General features: G+C 41.4%; 1 protein-coding gene across 2 annotated transcripts in view; it reads left to right on the forward strand.

Annotated features, from left to right (window-relative positions):
- sema4d (sema domain, immunoglobulin domain (Ig), transmembrane domain (TM) and short cytoplasmic domain, (semaphorin) 4D) overlaps positions 1–18,295 on the forward strand; it is a 41,124-nt gene that overhangs the window by 19,441 nt on the left and 3,388 nt on the right. Inside the window, exons 3-13 of one of the 2 annotated variants that reach the window (XM_073478243.1) lie at positions 316–374; positions 12,740–12,873; positions 14,989–15,134; positions 15,246–15,308; positions 15,420–15,518; positions 15,613–15,706; positions 15,864–15,980; positions 16,095–16,246; positions 17,423–17,598; positions 17,717–17,873; positions 18,025–18,247. In XM_073478243.1, the coding sequence (XP_073334344.1) occupies positions 12,777–12,873; positions 14,989–15,134; positions 15,246–15,308; positions 15,420–15,518; positions 15,613–15,706; positions 15,864–15,980; positions 16,095–16,246; positions 17,423–17,598; positions 17,717–17,873; positions 18,025–18,247 (1,324 nt within the window). In that variant the 5' untranslated portion in view covers positions 316–374; positions 12,740–12,776. The remainder of the gene's footprint in view (positions 1–315; positions 375–12,739; positions 12,874–14,988; positions 15,135–15,245; positions 15,309–15,419; positions 15,519–15,612; positions 15,707–15,863; positions 15,981–16,094; positions 16,247–17,422; positions 17,599–17,716; positions 17,874–18,024; positions 18,248–18,295) is intronic. The other variant, XM_073478242.1, reaches the window with a different exon arrangement.

The following is an 18,295-nucleotide window of genomic DNA, read 5'->3' on the forward strand; positions in this document are numbered from 1 at the left end:
TCAGAATGCTTTTCTACCTCACTTGTGTATGTATGTGTGTGTCTGTGTGTGTCTGTTTGTTTAAATAGGTGATATTTGTCTGTTCCTTTTATGTAAATGTCATTTAACACCAGTGTATTGTGCAACATGTGTTGTGTAATTGATTCATCATCATAATCGTCTGACCATGGTCTAGACAACTAACCACAAATACATGTTCAACATGCACACAGAAACTGCTTCTTCCCTCATGTAGACACACACACACACACACACACACACACACACACTCCATAACTGTCTTGTCTGATCTTTCTGTCTTCTCCCCCTCCCTAGCTTGAGGATTTTATAATTCTCTCCGGACGAAGAGCGTCGCATCTTTTAAGGAGCCACAGGTCAGAAACTCTACTCCTCTCCCTCCCTCCCCCCTTTTGTTGCTGTGCAGGCTGTCACTGAACTGCGCACGGGCCTGCATGCTTCAACATGAACGCTGCATGCTTCTCCAACCCCCCCCCCCCCCCCCTTTGTTACCACCTCAGGGCTTTACTCCTGTTTTTATCCCCCCTGCATGTCCACACCTGGGCAATCCAGCTTTGATTTGATCCCGCTTGGCTTTGGTGCAAACTTTGAGTCTTTTTGCAACGATACTTTCCTTATTGACCCAATCATTTTGTCATTTGCCTTCACCTTATGATTTTGTTTCCCTTTCATCTTTAAGTTATGATTCTCTTGTTTGGTATCTGCTTGGAAACGAGCTGATGGTCTATGTTGTCTTTTTTACGTCGAATGATGTTTAAAGTGACCTACATGGTGTTCACATATGCAGCTGCTTGCTTCCAGTGGTCTTTTGGACAGCCAGCTTGCACATTTGCTCTTCAATTTGCCGAACCCCTCCTCCTAACAGGGATTGTCCAATCGTAGCTTAGCAACTGTAACAAGGCACGGCAGGCCTGTCACTCTTTGAATTTTTTCCAAATGCCGAAGCAGTGTAAATAAGGCTCTAAACGCAACAGTTTGGAGGGTGCCAAATTGAATTTTCCCTACAGACGATCAGTAAAGAAACATCTCATCTCTCAAAGTGGAGATATTAGCCATAATCGCAGAGATGGCCTTTCCAAAGCACTGGATCAAGTGTTGGTTTGTCAGCAGGATTACACAAAAACTACTGAACAGATTTCTGTGAAACTTGGATGGAGGAGGACGAGTCTCATCCCAGAATAGTCACCATTAACTTTTGGTGCGAATCCAGGAGTTTTTTAGGCCTTTTTTTCAACATTTTCGTTCATTTCTCAGGGAATAATGCATGGATCTGGATGAAAAAAGTCGTATTTAGGTGGCTAGTATTAGAGTTCTTGGCTGAGGTATGCACTCTACTGAGTGCCATTGTAGTTGTAAACTGTATAAGTGCCATACAGGACTAACTGAGGGCGGAGGCTTAACGAAGGGTCGACTGATGCCAACATCTGTTTCCCGGGGAGCAGTACTTTAACAAGTGCATTTTTCTTTACTTACTTCTATGATGGGATTTATATTTTATTTTGCTTATTCAGCTGCTTGATCTAATTTTCTTAAATGCCTTCAATTATTTTCATTACCACGATGACGGAAGTGTGCCCTAAATGTGCCCGTCAGGTCACGAGAAATCTGTGTGTGCGAAGAGTTTAAAGCTTGGGGCTTGGCTTTGTGTTGTTTATCCCTCTCTGTGCTGTGAAGGAAACGGTGAAATTAGCGTTTTATCTCCTGGTATGCCAAGTTCAGGAGGACACACTGTTAGTGTTGTGGTAGCCTGTGGGTGATGGGGTGAGTTTTCACACAGCACTCCAAAGGAGGTTTTTGTCTCTGTCGGCCAAAATTACCACCATGAAATCGGTGCCTGCTGAAAACTGCCCTGAGAGAAAAGCAGAAGAGAAAAGAGTCCTTCCTAAAGACAGAAAGGAGAGTAGAAAATATAGCAGCCCCTTCAAATGTCCCCAGACTGGTGGGAAAGCCTGGTAACTGTAATTTGAAGGATAGTTTTGTTTTTTCTTTCTTTTTTATTATTATTCATCACTGCTCCAAAACATCTGTAAAATGTTTGCAATGCAGCTAAGGGTGATCATATTTAGGTCTTTTTGTTCCACTTGAGTTGATTCACAACCCAGACCTTGAGATTCATTCCACTCTGGGAGCTGAAGTCACCTGCCCTTGGATATTACCGTTTGAAAAAGCCACCACCAATGTGACTACCATTCACCGACTCGGGACCGCAAGGCCTTCAGCTGGGGACCACAAGGCCTTCAGCTGGGCTTTCGCAGCTTCCCAAAATAGTCCCACATTATACGCCCCAAGGCCTGGCTGGCATCACAGTAGCCTCAAGGAAATTACATCAAGTGAGAGGTTTATGACTCTACTGTGACCCCAGGAAGTGAAGTTTTTCGCAGGATTTTTAATGCCACATTTGATGAGAAGTATCACCTATGTATTCTCCTTACAACAGCTCAGCTTAGTTTTGGAAATTTAGATTTTCTTCTTCCCGGAAATGGCTCTTTTTTTTCAATTAATTTAATAATTATTTACTATTATCTGTGCATTATTCCTGTTGTCAGTATAAGAAAAGTGTGTTTTGTGCAGGTGTAAGGCCTTAATTGACTTAAGGAAACTTCATACATTGCTGTCTGAAAACAACAAAAAGTCCATTTTGGGATGTGTAAATGCCAAAGTTTCTTTCATAAATGATCCTCAAAAGTCCCTTTATTGTTATTTTTGCCATTGCAGATGTCAATAGTAAAACTCCTCCACTTATTCTCCCCTTTTAATTAAAAGAAAAAGCGCATGGTGATTATGTTTTCATGTTAGACTACAGAGGCACATTCGGTACTTAGACAGGGAACACCACACATCAGTCCTTGTTCCTCTAGTTAGCTTGCTGCACTTGCCTGTATGTTTTATAGAGAAGTTTTTCAGATCCTTCAGAGCCATGTGACTCAGAAAAGGGCGTGTTGTTTTTAAAAAGCTCGCCATCGGCAGACTAAATATACCCTTTACTGGACCTGACCCCTCATTTGCCTTTGCTGTGGCCACTTTAGGTCGACATGCTAGCTCAGCAGGGGCCCGACAACCAGTAATTATATAGGAGGGTTTCCATTTAACATCCCCTGTATAGTGTTGGCTTCACACAAGCTGTTTTCCTCAATTTAGACATTTGGGTTGTCATTGATGGTTTACCTACATTTTAATTTTACCAACTTCATTTTCTGCACCAGTTTTCAAAAGCCTGTTACGCATCAGAAATGAGCATCACGTGCTCCTTGTCATCACGCAGCCTTAAATGTGAATTAACGCTGTGAATGCAGCAGATCATGCTGTTAATCCCTAATCTGGCTTTTTAAAAGTTGAAGTTTTCCTCCCATCTGTCATCCGCTGAGCTCCAGTGGATAATGTACGATGACTGCTGCCTCATGGATGATTTTCTTCATATGAGCAATAGTCAGCTGTGCAGTGGATGTCCCACAGCTGTTCACTGGCTTTCAGATGATTGTATGTCAGCATGACACGGTGGCTTTGCACTTCACAAGGGAAGGCAGATATCTATCTTCAGTAAATTCCACACAGTGTGGATACAGACCAGAGCTGCAGGTTGAACTATTGTGTGTTGATTCATCGAGATAATTTCAACAATCGACTCATTGTTCCTGACACAGTCCACAGTTTCTGTTTACAGGTTTTGGGAAGTACCGGTAAATAAAGCCTTTGGTGTCTTTACAGGAAACTGCGTGCACTTCTGATAAATTGCCTCAAGTGATGTCACTTGATTCAGCGTTGGGTTGGGCTGAAGGCTACAAGTTTGGAAATGAGTGGCTGGTTACCAGACTGCTAGCCGCTACTAGCATAACACATCAGAATATCCAACAGATATTGTGCAGCATTGTGGGTAATGTAGGCGACCAGTTCTTTCTGAGGAAGACTATGTGTAATAAACAGACGATGACGCTGGTTCTTCTGCAGCCATGTTAATATTTTGTGCATCATGAGTCCGACAATGTTAAGAGTGGAGAGGTGGGCGATCTGATTTTTAGTTCGTAATTGATCTTGATCATCCACAATCTGCTCACAGTATTAAATGTCCTCTTCTGTTTCCACACTTGATTTAGAAAAATTACATCATGCTTCATGGCGATTAGGAGCTTGTGCCAAAAAAGAGCTATCTTTAGTGTGAAATTATGTTTTAAAGCAGAAACGGACAACTTTTCAAATCCCCCCTTGTAGTATTTCCCTGTGGTATTACTGTTGCCACTCATGGCTACTGCTCACAGCCTGGCTACTCTCCAAACCAAAAAACAACTGTAAGAATCCCAATTGACCTAGAAACCCTGATCTCAATGCTATAAAAAGACAGAGTAAAACACTGGTTGTATTAATAAGTAGGCAGGTTTTGTTAGTTACTAATCTAGTTGAAAAAAATGATTGCTTTGAACAGTCTCAAATCCCAAAGGTGAGCGGAAACGTAATGCAACCTTCAATTTTGCGAGAAAAATCGTGCCAAGAGAAAAGAATGCGGTTTAGATTTTGGGTCCTGATTGCGATTAAAAGCATCGTTGTATCATTTTTTGGCCTGATGATGCATTGCTCAATCGGTGTAATCAGAGTACTCTTTTGAGATGTCGCCCATGAGACTGTAGCCTTGTTTATCAGATGGAAGTGTAATAGTCAGCTGGAGATGTCATACTAGTTGCTTCTCCCATGCTGGGAGACTGTAAAGCCTTTGTTGTCTACACTCGAAATGTCAAAAACAGTTCATCAGCCTGTGGGGAAACGCAACCCAAAACTCTGATGCAGCTGGCAGTATTTAAAGATGTGCTCTTGGTCCCTGTCTGGTCTTATAAGAGGAATTTGATGCCCACAGTTGGCATCGTCATGTAGTTGCCACATCTATAGCCAAACTCCATTAATCTGCAAATGACATTGGAGCAGACATCTGTCCCCATCAGTGTGTCATCCTCTGTGGTCCCAGTATTTTGTTTCAAGTGACGGCTCCCTCGCTCACTAACTTTGTCAAACGGGCCAGGCTCCAAATAACCCACAATACCCCTGGAGACCATAAGAGCAAACTGTAGGGCTGTTGGAGAAAGAAGCACCAAGGCCATTTGCTAGAGGGTTTTTTTATTTTAACTACAACTTATCTACAGATTTTTTTCTCAGCTGATTAATCATTCAGTCGGTAGAATATAATCAGAACAAATGTTTAAAATGTTTTGTTTTGTTCGACAGCGACAGTGCAAACTCAATCATGTGGTTTCATCCAGCTCTCTATTAAATTATGCAGCAATATCCTCCAACAGTAATGCAGTCATTACATTAAAAGCACATATGATGTCAGGCTATATGATAGGTTTATTAAAAAAAACCTTCAGCAAAGCACCCTTATTAGCATAAACTGCCAGTGCTGTGTTATCACCATTCCCACAGCTGGGTGGGTACCGTACAGATGGTCCGGAGGATTAAGTCAGCAGTCATACTACTAAGAAAATGCAGTTTGTGCTCCCATTTCCCAGTTCATTAGGTAGTCTGCACTTAACGTAAACTAATGCAGTCTAATCCTATCTGTCCTTTCTTTCATTAAGGTCATAATGCTCAGCTTTTGTTGAAATCATTCAGATTCTGTACGGTCGTTTCGGAGGATGAACTTTGTGGCGTGCCTCCAAAATGATCATAAAGATGAACCAGCACCTCTTTAAAAACTCTGTCAACAGAAACTGAACCTTCATGAAGGTAGGTTCAATAGGATTAGTTTGAGTTAAGTGTCCCTAGACTTTAAAAAACAGAATCTGTAGGTAGGGGTCAAGATTTTGGTATCAAAAGCATTCTTCTTTCTGTCACTGTAGTTTGTTCGTTGTCCAAGTCGTTTTGGCCAATCACATTTGAGTGGCTGTTGGCAAAAGAGACAGAACGCCGTTAGCTATTTTGTGAACTGGCTACTTGTGAACCAACCTGTTCATAGATGTCGGCTCTCAACTCCAACTCTCAAGTTGCTGACACACCAGGCCAACAGGCGGCTGATGTCAGGGCCGACAGTCAGCGTCCATGGCCCTAGTTTCTGCAGTGTGTTCCACATTCTTGCTCTTAACAGCGGCTTCTGGGGCGATTGAGCAAGTAGAATCGGCAGTGGAGCTCGTTGGTGAGTGAAATAACTCGGATTGGCAGCTCAGCTAAGCGAATCAGTGCATGATAAGAGAAATTAAAAAAAGGGAATTGACATTGCCCATTTAGTGTGGTCTCTCCTTATTTTTAGACAGTGACATTTTGCAGCTTTTTTTCAGACATATTCACGATTAGAAGTTGCTATATTAGATATATTACAGCCACCTCGTGGTATAGAGAGGCATTTCCTCTCACGCAGGAGCAGAATGTGCAAGTTAGCTGGCCGTTGGCTGTAGTGTCTGCGGTTGTGTGCAGCTTTTTTGATGAGACACAGGCGATGTGAGGAGACACAACAGTCTGCGTTCATCACCGCTAGGTCTTTGACCTAAGTTTGGTGTGTCTGGGCCCCTAAAAATAGACTTGCACAAGGAAGAAGTCTTGGTCTGAATCTATTATCCTTGTCTACCAGCTTTACAGGAAACCCTCAAACATTGACAATGCCGCCAGAGGCTAAATCACAGATTGAAGTGTATCTAATAAACTGGCAACTGAGTTAGGTTTTGTCATTGCTCCTAGGGATGTTTTGGCCTGTAACGAGCTGATCAGTTGTGACACCCGATGTAAATGAATGGTGATTGAATCATATGAACAACACTGTGCAACAGAAGAGTCAGACAGAGGAAAGAGGGCATACGTGATGGTTACAGATTGGTCTGCTGTCTAAAAAGCAGCTGTAGTCTTTAATTGAAAATAGAAAATAGATTTTACATGGAGATGTGAAGCAGCAAATGGACAACAGCAGAAGTCATTTTCAGTGAGAGGAACAACTTAGTGTGCAGTACAGCATGGAAATACACTGAACTGCCAGAGGAGACATTCTTTCCATAAAATGGCAACTTAAAGCACATTTCCCATTACAGTGTGTGTTTGTGCGTGGCTAGGCTCATTGGTATTATAGCAACAGATGGAGCAGGAAAAGAAATGAGAAGCAGCCTCTTGGCGAGCGGTAGCAAAAGGAAGAAGAGCATCTCTGTGCATTGATGCTGATGATGAGTGAGTACATGGAAAAGGGAGCCAGTGAGGGCAGAGAAGTGAGGGGTTGGAGTTGTTGGCAGGCACTGAATGTCCAACTCCCTCACATCAGCCTCCATCACACTCTGTATCCTCACATACTCTCTGCTCACAGGATGTGAAGCTTCTTTTCTCTCTGCATTGGAGCTGAAGTGGACACCATGTGGTCCTACGTGACGAGTCATTCCCATTTCATCAGGGAATTAAATGCTCTTTTAGTCGGATGCAGTTGGTTTAGTCAATACAGCTTCAGTCAATTTTAACACATTTCTTAATAGAAGCCCATCGCCACAAACAAAATCAAATGACATTTATTTGAATGAATCTAGGCTGTTGTTACAGTTGGTTTCCAATGATGAACAATTCAGGGTCATCAGACAGAAACATTGAACCAGGCTCAACTTTTGCAGCAGTGTGACGGCACCTGTAAGGTGTTACTTCAGCCAAACGAATACATGCAAGCGTACATTCCTGGTGGATTTCTTTACAATGTGAGCATTGTGTTTCTACTGTTTACCTCGCATTGGGTGTGACAAAAGAAAATATGCTTGTCGCTGTGATAACTTTGAAAAGTTGTACTAAAATTTTCTAACGCTTCATTCTCAAAAATGTATTGGATACAAATAGACAGTAGATGAGTTTACCGATTAGTAGTTTAGATGTTTTCTGTGTCAACACGCACCAACTCTGTCTGTTGAGTATACGTTGAGGATTGTTAAACAGATGGTGTATTGACAACGACATAACATTCATGGAGTGAATTTGTTTCTTCACTACAGTTATTGCTGGTAGAAATCTGCATCATGCACTGTAGTCTGTTGACATTTCATGTTGCCTCTAAATTTGGCTTAGCATTTTATCTCCACCCTCCAGAGGGAAGTGGTTTGTCTTTCGGTTTTCAAGCCTACAGATCTGTCTTGCACACCTGTTGGCCTTTAATCAAAGATTGTTTCCTGTGAAAATGCCACTCTGTATCTGTTATCATTTTGTCCTTTCCTTTTGAGTAACAAGAGGAAACAAACTTCCTTTTTTTGCGTTAAAACTGGTCAAATAAGGAAGAGTGTGGTTACAGTAAGCTGCCCCAGTCATTGTGGTCATGGCTAATTAGCTAACAGCGTGTGCCAAAGGGATAAACAGCAATCAAAAAGTACATAGCTGCAGCTAAATCTCGTTTTACCGTGATTTATTATGATGACCGACTTCAGTCAAAATAAAATGGTTGTTTTAAGATAGGCCGAGCTCCAGTTTCCCCCTCTCTGTCCTCTGTCCTCAGTGGGCAGCCTGCCAATATGTGTGCCCAGTTAACAGCACAGTGCTGGGAACCCCAAGGCCCCAAGCAGGTGTCAACCTCCCTGCCCAGCCAAAGGAGCTGAGAGGGGAACACAAAGGGCTCAAAGAGACCTGCCAGCATGGTAACCGTCTTAAATATCCCAGGCCAGTGTGGCCACTCCTCTAAATCTCTCAGCAGCAGAGGGTAGCTGCCAGTGTGCCTCTTTCTGCTACTGTAACAACGACTCAAAGGGGTTCAAAGCTGTTTTTAAGCCTTGCCCTTAACGGGGTTCAGAGTGGAAAGATTGATGGAGGGCGTCAGGAGTGAACAGATAGAGGGATGAGTCTAGTTTGAGGCTTTAATTTATGCATAGAGGGTTTTTCAAAGGCCAAAAACGTAGATAAATTTTGTCCTTCAGAGGTTTTCAGTATTTTTATCTCATCCATTCACACTGTGCACACGTCACTCTCTTTCTCTCTCATTTCTGCTGCCGTCATCAGTTTATGGAGCATCTTTTACAGGATGCTCCCAGATCCAGATCTCATGGGCCTGTGTGATCTTTGAAACACTGGCTTGGCTCAGGGTTAAGCTGTCCTGGCATTTAAATTGGCAAGACTGTAAAAGAACTGAAAGAGAGGGAGAAGTGATGCTTTCTCTCCCTCCTTCTCTCTCCCCCCTTCTCTCTCTCTCCCTCCCTCTCTGTTCATTGTTGAACACTCTGCAGTGATGATGTGGATGTGATGGGGGTGGAGTGGAGTGGAGTGGAGTGGAGGCTACCCTCATCTTCAGTAAACAATAGGTCCTTGTGTATTTGACCCCCTCTCTAGCAGAGTGGAGTCCATGGCTCGGGCTGAAGCCGGGATGGAATTCCATCTTTGCCAGATTTAGTCGGTGGAAACCCTCCTAGAAACCCCCACAACGATCCCAGTATTAGGAGGGTTATACCTCTGGGACCATTCAATCTTGTTTACAACCACATCAATAAACAATTATCATTCTCTCCCTTTTTCTCTAGCTGTGGTGGCCCTCATTGATCCTCTATATGTGCTGTGCCACATGATCTATCTCCCCCATGGCTGGGTAACAGATGACTAACCTATATTTGAGTGGACTGAGCCACAATGGTGCTACTAGGTCATTAAAACATGGTTAACAATGATTTATTTGTCCCATGACCTTATCAGCTGTTCTGTAATTTTGGTTAAAAAAATCTAAAATGAGGATAAATGACCTACAAAAATAGTAAAGACAGATATAAGATATTATCAGGGGAACTAATGTGGTTTAGAAATTGCCTCCTCATGTTTGTGTTTCATGTGGCGCATTTGCACGGGATAAGCAAAGTCTGTATTTTACTTGTATTTACTGACATCTCCTGGATTTGATATCAAGGCTCCGCGTAACATCGACTTTCAGAAGCAAAGCGTCTGTTCAGCCGAAGCCACATTAATGATGTAGTTTAGAGTTGATTTGCTCACTTTGAGTCGTTCACGTTTGCAGCTCTTTAGATAAAGTAAGCGGTGCTCTGTTGCTGTGAAAACACCCTTTACAAGTAAGCCAATGAAAGTCTATAAAATGTCCAAAGAAATTGTGAAAAATACCACTCCCAGAGCCCATACTGACATTTTCAAATTGCTTTTGTCCAACCAGCAGTCCACCTTATACTGGGACCTGGTGAGACTGCTTCTGAATCCCTGTGAAAGAAAACCTGTTATCTTAATCTTCGTCTTACACAACATCCGATAACCTCTTATCCCCATCCTGGCGTGACGCTCCCGCCCATTTTGCGGAGGTGTGCTGCGGGTACTTCAGCTCCTTTAGAGCGCGTTGTGGAGAATAACCAGAAAAACCTGCTTTGCGCCAGATCACCTTACCTTCCACCTTGACCCACCTGCCTTCTGCCTACTGCAACAACTCCATCAGCAATCCAGAGTAATCTTCAATATAGTAAAAGCCAGCTTCATCTGTGTTAACAAGAGAAAAGCCAGGGTGCAGAGCTGACACGTCGAACACTGCTCCTTTCACATGACTGGACCAAGAGAGAGGAAGCGCTTGAGTCTTACAATTGAATTATGTCCGTTAATCACTTTCATTTCACAGATAATAATATTTACAGAGTAAAAGAAGGTAATCAATCTTCCATCCATGTCTGAATAAATTTGGTTGACACTCATGAAAATTGACCTCCAAGATAATTTGCATGTGCCCTGCATTGCAGTAAATTTGGCAAACATTGCATGTTTTACAGGCAGGATTGAGAACAGATTTAGAGATTTATTTTAATATTTTACTTAAGCTTTAAAGCATGAGCTTTTTTTTACTCCCCCCGCAGCTTTTCTGCTGACCTAAAACAGGCGACCAGTTCAACCAGAAGATATTATCAGTTTAGAGAAAAATGAGTACTGAGAGCACAAAAATATCCTTAGTTATAGTAATTTAATCTCATTTATTTGCTCGGACAAATCCTAATGACTCTACCTTTAAGTTTAATAGTCTTTGAATTATATTAATATGACGCGAGGTTCAGGTAGCTTTGCACAGAAATGTCCTTCAGAGGAATACTTTTATACTTTAAGTACATTTCAGAGGCTGTACTTTTACTTTTTCTTGAGTAAAGAAGTTAACAACATGCATTACATATGACAAGGTTTAAGTGAATATGTTGACATCATCTAGGCTCAATAAGTTTAAACTCTAAGCAGCCTAATGGAGTCCTTATCAAGCACATCCCGAGAGAGAGAGAGAGAGAGAGAGCTGTTAGAAGGCAGACAGATCACGATGCTCGACAAACTGGCGAGTGGAAAAACAACACGCGCATCTGATAAGAGCCAATAGCTTCCAGAAGCGCTGCCATCATCATGGCCATTGCCGTCATCATCATCCCGGGCAAACGGACACACCTATCTGCAGAGTGACATGTTTTCAATAAAAGAGGGATTTTCTTGAGCCTGAGGTGCTCAGTTGTTACATAACACACACACCAACAATAAACTAGAGTGTCATACTGGGGTCATAAGACACTTTAACGTCACTAATAGCGGTGAAACACGCAGTTTGTTATGAGTGTCAGCTGTGTGTGTGTGTGTGTGTGTGTGTGTGTGTGTGTGTGTGTGTGTGTGTGTGTGTGTGTGTGTGTGTGTGTGTGTGTGTGTGTGTGTGTGTGTGTGTGTGTGTGTGTGTGGCTCTTGTGCTTATTACAAACAAGAACGGGTGTTTTTTTTTTTTCTGCCACTGTCAATGATGTTAGTTCAGGTCCTCATCATGTGCTGCGCCCCCTCCGTCTCTCCACATCCATCTGTGTACCTTCTTTGATGTTAAACCTCTCATATCTGAAATGGTTCCTTGTCAAGAGAGAGCCTTAAGATGATGACACGGAAGAAGGAAATTTGCAATTGAGAGTTGTTTTTGAACACCGGTGAGAGTTTACTTCCTTTGTTTTCACGGTGTTGTGAACAATGTGTCTTCTGATTCATGAACAATAGATTCAACGGACATGAGAGGCTTTAGTTCCTGATTTAAAGCTGACTTTCACACAACCGAACTGACTAATGAGTACCCCATTTGCTTAAAAATAGGAAATGCAAATTTTTTTACGACTGGACATACAGATGTGTCTACACTGGGTTTTCTGATATTTCACAACAGTATTCCTAAGTGGGTAAAAGGGCTGCAACTAGCATTTTTTACATTATCAATTGATCGACAGCTTATTCTCTCTAGTAATCGTTTCATTTATCTTTTGATTTAGTTTAAAATCTCGTCCATCAAATGTCAGGAATTTGTGTCAGTGAAAAGTCAAAAAAACAAAAATATTTAATTGCTTGTCATAATAACTAAAGTGCTTAAATGATGAAGTAATAGACTCATTACAGACTGAGGACACCACCTATTAATAAGAAATATAAACTTTAAGCTGTTTTTACTTGTTTCTTTCATATTGATGTAATAAAAGGTCTTAACAAAACAAAACAAATACTTGTATTTTACATGCGAGAACATGAATTTCACCCATGTGGTTTTTAGTTAGAGAGGTGGTGTATTAAATTGTTATTTCTGTCCAGAATGAGTCTTCTTTCATTGATTTTATTTAAATGCATGTGACGTGCTGCTCTAACCTCCTAAGCGATACAAAAGAGGATGAATCAGTCCTGCCAGCTCTCAGTATGAGGGAAGTGGATTTGATGCCTGTCCCCTATTGGCGTCTGTGCTGCATGATAAGATCAGCCTCTGAGGAACTTGTTCATTTCTACATCCGCGTAAATACTTTTTTTTATAGTGTATTGCTTTACTTTTTTCTTGCAGAGGAAACTTCACCGTTCCGAAGTTATCAGAGTCTAATATGGGATTTGGCGTGCTGGGAGTTTTTCTGGGGCTGCTCCTGGAGGTCTCCACCCATGGACCCCACGCTGTGCCTCGGACCTCCTGGAGACACCAAGGTAAGGCTGAATTTATGAGACATCATATACGTTTGATATGTGATTAATTGATTGGGTGCCAAGAAAATTGTTGCAGTTTTGATAATTAATCATTCCTTTGGTAAAGTAATCTTCCGTTAGATAAAAATACTAAACATGTGATAATAATTCAACCAGAAAAAGTTCACCCAAACTAAATTAAATTTAGTTATTCAAACTTTTCACTGTTATGTAGGTCGTTTGTGAAAAAGCTATTAGTTACAGTTTAATTTACCATAAATTTACCATTTATTACTAATGGTTATATCAAGAATTGCCATACTAAACATATAATACACACAAAGACATGTATTATGTCTTTGGTGACTTTTAAATTGCAGCTATTTCTCTGCTTCTTGAATCAATTTACAAATTTATGGACTAATCAAATATTTAATATATTATAATCACAATCATTGTAAACACATACAATAAATTTGACTCTGGCTTTTCATTGCTCTGAATTTACGTACAAACAGCTCCAAGAGCAATATGTAAGAATTGGTCACCTTGAATTCATACTCCCAACTAATAGAGGCAGCATATCTTTAGTTGTTAGCTCAGTTAGCTGTACAGCTAGCCAGGCTATCAAGTATTATCTTTATACAGCCATGACTGTAGCCACTGTTAGCTTAATTAGGCATTGTTTTCAGACATCCATGACTTTAGCCACTGTTGGCTTGTTAGCTCAGTTAGCCCAGCAATTAGCTGGACTACCAGTGGAGTGTTTGTGTTTACACCACTAACACGGGAACTTTGGACAGCTGAGTTAAAGAGGTTTTCAGGCCCTGGCTAGCTGGTTAGCATGCTAACTTCAATAGATATTTTTTCAACACAATACAGAGACGTCTTTGATATAATGTCAAAACCCTTATTTCTTCACATTCTGTTGAAACGTTTTGAACTAAAATTCCTACATATTGCGCCTTTACTGGAAGATAGATGTAAATAGAAATGCATCAAAACTAAACATAAAAACATCAAAACTGAACACAGATACGAAAACTCAAATGTTTAACCAGAATTTTAAGCATTTTAACTGTAAATAAAAAGAAACTATGAACAGCAACATACAATAGTTGTTAATAAACGTTTTTGTTAGCAGCATTGCTTCAACATTTCACATCCTCAGAAATCTACACCTTTTCAGGAATTCACTTCTGAAACTCCTCTGCTGATTTAAATTGAAACTTTGCTTGAGTCATGAACACAGAGTCTAAAAGTACTCAATTTGGGAAGTAGTGCTTCTTGGTATGAGTTGGTATAAATGTACTTACTCAATCTTCAGTTCAAAAGTTCAGTTGCTCCACGAGCATTGCATCAGAAACTAAGACTTCATGCTGTATAGGTAGATTTCTATCACACTCAAGCTTCTCAACAGGTAGTTCACTGAAACCTTTTCTTCATGTATCTGGTGGAACATCTCTCTTTCTCACCACAGCGGAAGTTCTGTCTGCATACTGCCATTTACATAAATCCAGTAACCCAGTTTCACTGTGAGAACCGGCACTGCTCACCCTTTAACAAAGTCAACTTTCTCCACTTGCTGCAGCACAGTCACTGGTTCAGTCAATCAGTGAGGGTGTTTGCTTTCATCATTGTGGTGTTTATGTCCAGGCACCTGCAACCCGAACCCAATTGCACCTGGCACGACCAAAGCCAGCCAGACATGAACTCTACACTAGGTTCGCCATCAATCACAGCACAGAACATGAACGAGAGAGAAACTCAACACAATACTAATGTGTCTCCCGTAGAGAGGCAGAAAGGTTTCTCAAACATCTACTCAGCCAAACCGCACAAAAATGCCAATTTCTACATAATGTTGAATGAAACTTGATATAAACTTGAAAAAAATGATATTTTTAATAACACTAATGGGGTAGAATTCAATACTGAAGATAAGCAAATGAACTTTTAATACCACAGTAAACCTTAAAACTGGTATACTGGTGCAACCCTACTTCACAGAACAGAAGTAATGGCAGATACAACAGTAACACTTGTGCTACTTGGAGCTGAATTCTCACTACTGTTCAGTACACATGTTGATTAGTAAAACTTATAGTTAATGGGATCCAATCGTTTTGTGCTCAGATTTAGATCTGATGGAGTTTTCGGAGCCTGACATCTTCAACTACACCACATTGTTGTTGAGTGAGAAGAAGGATGCACTGTATGTGGGAGCCAGGGAGGCCATCTTTGAGCTGAGCAGGAAGAATGTGACGGTCAAAAACAACAAGGTAAGAAAATACGGATAAGATTTGTGACAACTGCAGAAAAAGATGCGATGAAAATACCATAAAATATGTAACATTTCAATCATGATTATCTTTTTTTTTAACCATTTTAAGGTTCAGTGGACAGTTGCAGAGAACCCCATGATGATGTGCGCGTTAAAAGGAAAATCAAAAGAGGTTAGTTCACTAATTCATACAGTAGGCTAATGTTTTATTTGTCTCCACTTATATGGTGTCAGAATTTCTCTTCAGTAAAAGAAAACTACTCAATCGAATTTTGCTTTCCAGAAAGACTGTTTAAACTACATTCGAGTGCTGCAAGTCGTAGACGATGAGCGGCTGTATGTCTGCGGCACACATGCCTTTCAACCTCAGTGTAACTACTTGGTAGGTTAATGCTCCACCGCTTCTTAACTTAACATCACATTGCACAAATAAACATGTGCTTTAACTGAAACTGAATCTTGACCTCCTCTTTCAGAACCTTGCGGACTTCTCATTGGTAGGTCAACCTGAGGACGGCAGAGGAAAGTGCTCCTTTGACCCTTCGCAAAGCTTTACTACCGTCATGGTTGGTGAGTGGAGGCCAGTTTAATGTCATTTCACAAAGAGCTCTTTTGGTTGTCAGCCCTGCAGTAAAATGCTTAATAATCCCCAATAATCTCAGATTTTTTGGAGGCAAGCGCTGGACAATAAATTGCTTTATATTTTTATTCCCCTCTCTTCTATCAGATGGAGAGCTGTACTCAGGGACGGCTTATAACTTCTTAGGCAGTGAACCGATTATTTCCAGATACTCTCCATCCCAGTCCCTGCTGAGGACAGAGTACTCCACGTCATGGCTCAATGGTGAGTTTAAACGACATGTCACGTGTGATCTAGCAGTAATTTAAAGATTGTTAAATTGTCAGGAGGGGATTTTGCAGATCTGGTCTCTTAGTCTGTTCTCTTCTTTCCTTGCAGAGCCCAGTTTTGTCTTTGCCGACGTGATCAGAGAAGGGACGAACAGAGTCGACGGTGAGGACGATAAAATCTACTACTTCTTCACTGAGGTGTCAGTGGAGTACGAATTCTTTGGCAAGCTGCTCATCCCCAGGGTGGCACGCGTCTGTAAGGTCAGTACACGTCACGTACCATCTGCACATACCAGCAGCATCCCTCTTTAGCCCTTATGTTCCTGTTGTCTGTGAGTGCATGTCTTTCTCAGTGTAAATCCCTCCTTCCATGTACTTGTATCTCTTTTCTTGTTCTAACCCGAGCCTCATATCATGGTACAAATCAACTACAGTTTGTCAGTTATGCTCCAACACTGAAACATTTGTCAAATGAAGAACTTGTGTCCTGTCCCGAGGTTTAGAAATGAAACGCTTCTCAAAACATAACCGGGGCTTTTTTTTAATAATGCTTCAACAGAACAGGAAGCGAAGTGACATTTAAAGTAAAGTAAGCCTTTGATTCGTTACATAATTAACATTAAAACATTAAAATGGATTAAAAGGATTTCCTTAGTCTCACTTAAATTGCGTAACAAACAAAGCATCTAGTCTACTTTTTTATATTAGTAGTGTACCAAAACATAACTGTGCACAAAGATCTGCTTCACAGAAGTCCCTACACTGTACAGTAGCGGTTTTTCATTAGATAATGTTTGTTTATCATAATAACTACAATTAATTATTACACTGCCACCAGTTTTAAGAAATAAAGTACTAGAGAAAGATTTCGCCTCACTATTTTTTCTATGTAAAATGTCCCAGTTAAAGATCTTAAACTTCTTTTGGTGAGCAGCTGTTGAGAAATATGCAAATCTGTCCATCCCACCACAAGCAAGACTGTTGTGAACTCCTAGAAACATATAAATAGCTCTGTAATTACCTGTGATACAATTTATATGTGCCCAGCAAAGCGAGAACACCTCTGCAGCACTACAATAATTTATTATAATGCTGTTTTGTCACATATTTTAACTTTATTAAAAAAATGCAGCTTGCATAAATTTGCAGTTATTCCCTCAGGCTGCATACACTCCCAGCAGCCCTCACCAATAAGGTAGTGCCTCCTGTATGTAGCCTGAGAAGCGAAACTCAGGGCAATAAACACGCGTGGCACCAAAAGCTTATTGCTTTGAGGCCAATGGAAATGGAAGTTGGTTTAGATGAGTGTATCAACTATTTTTGTCAACAACTGTCCATTGAGACAGGACAGTAAGACTGATAAGAACATCAACCTGACTGAGCCTCTGCCTCTCCTCATACCACCACCTAACATACCGATGAACCTCTCCTCCACAGGGTGATCTCGGTGGGCAGCGCACTCTGCAGAAGAAATGGACGTCCTTCCTGAAAGCCAAGCTGGTCTGCTCCATGCCCGAGCTCAACTTCGTCTTCAATGTAGTTCATGATGTCTTCATCCTGAAGGGGGCAGACTGGAGGGACACGGTCATCTACGGGGTCTTCACCTCCCAGTGGTCAGTATTTGAAGATTTTGAGTAATGGGGGGGGGGGGAGTGGAATATTGTGATATAATACAGGTCCTTAAATTGACTTCTCTTCCCTCCCGACTCCTTCATCATCCTTGTCTCCCAGGGGCAATGTGGGTTTGTCAGCAGTGTGTGCCTACAACATGACTGCTGTGGAAGAGGTGTTCTCCAAGGGGAAGTACATGCAGAAGGCCACAGTGGAGCAGTCCCACACCAAGTGGGTCCGCTACAACGGCATCACTCCTTCTCCACGTCCTGGAGCAGTAAGTACCTTTAACACAGCTCGAATCATCAAGACTGAGCTCAGGAAATTATTTTTTGGTCATTAGAATAATATGTTTATGTTACACTGCACATACAGCAGATGTGAACATACTAAACAACAAAGTATTTCTTGTCTTTTTCCTCCACCAGTGTATCAACAACCACATGCGAAAGCAGAACATCAGCAGCTCTCTCCACCTGCCAGACAAGACCCTTCAGTTTGTCAAGGATCACCCCCTGCTGGAAGATCCCGTCCTGCCCATCGGCAACGGGCCTCGCCTCATCACCAAAGACGTCAACTACACTCAAATCGTTGTGGAGAGGGTCAGAGCGCTCGATAAGAACATTTATGATGTCATCTTCACTGGAACGGGTAAGATCTTAAGAGAGCAGTTGAAACCGTTCTTAATAAGGATGTTTT

This window comes from Pagrus major, chromosome 12, assembly GCF_040436345.1.
Source record: "Pagrus major chromosome 12, Pma_NU_1.0".
Lineage (NCBI taxonomy): Eukaryota > Metazoa > Chordata > Actinopteri > Spariformes > Sparidae > Pagrus > Pagrus major.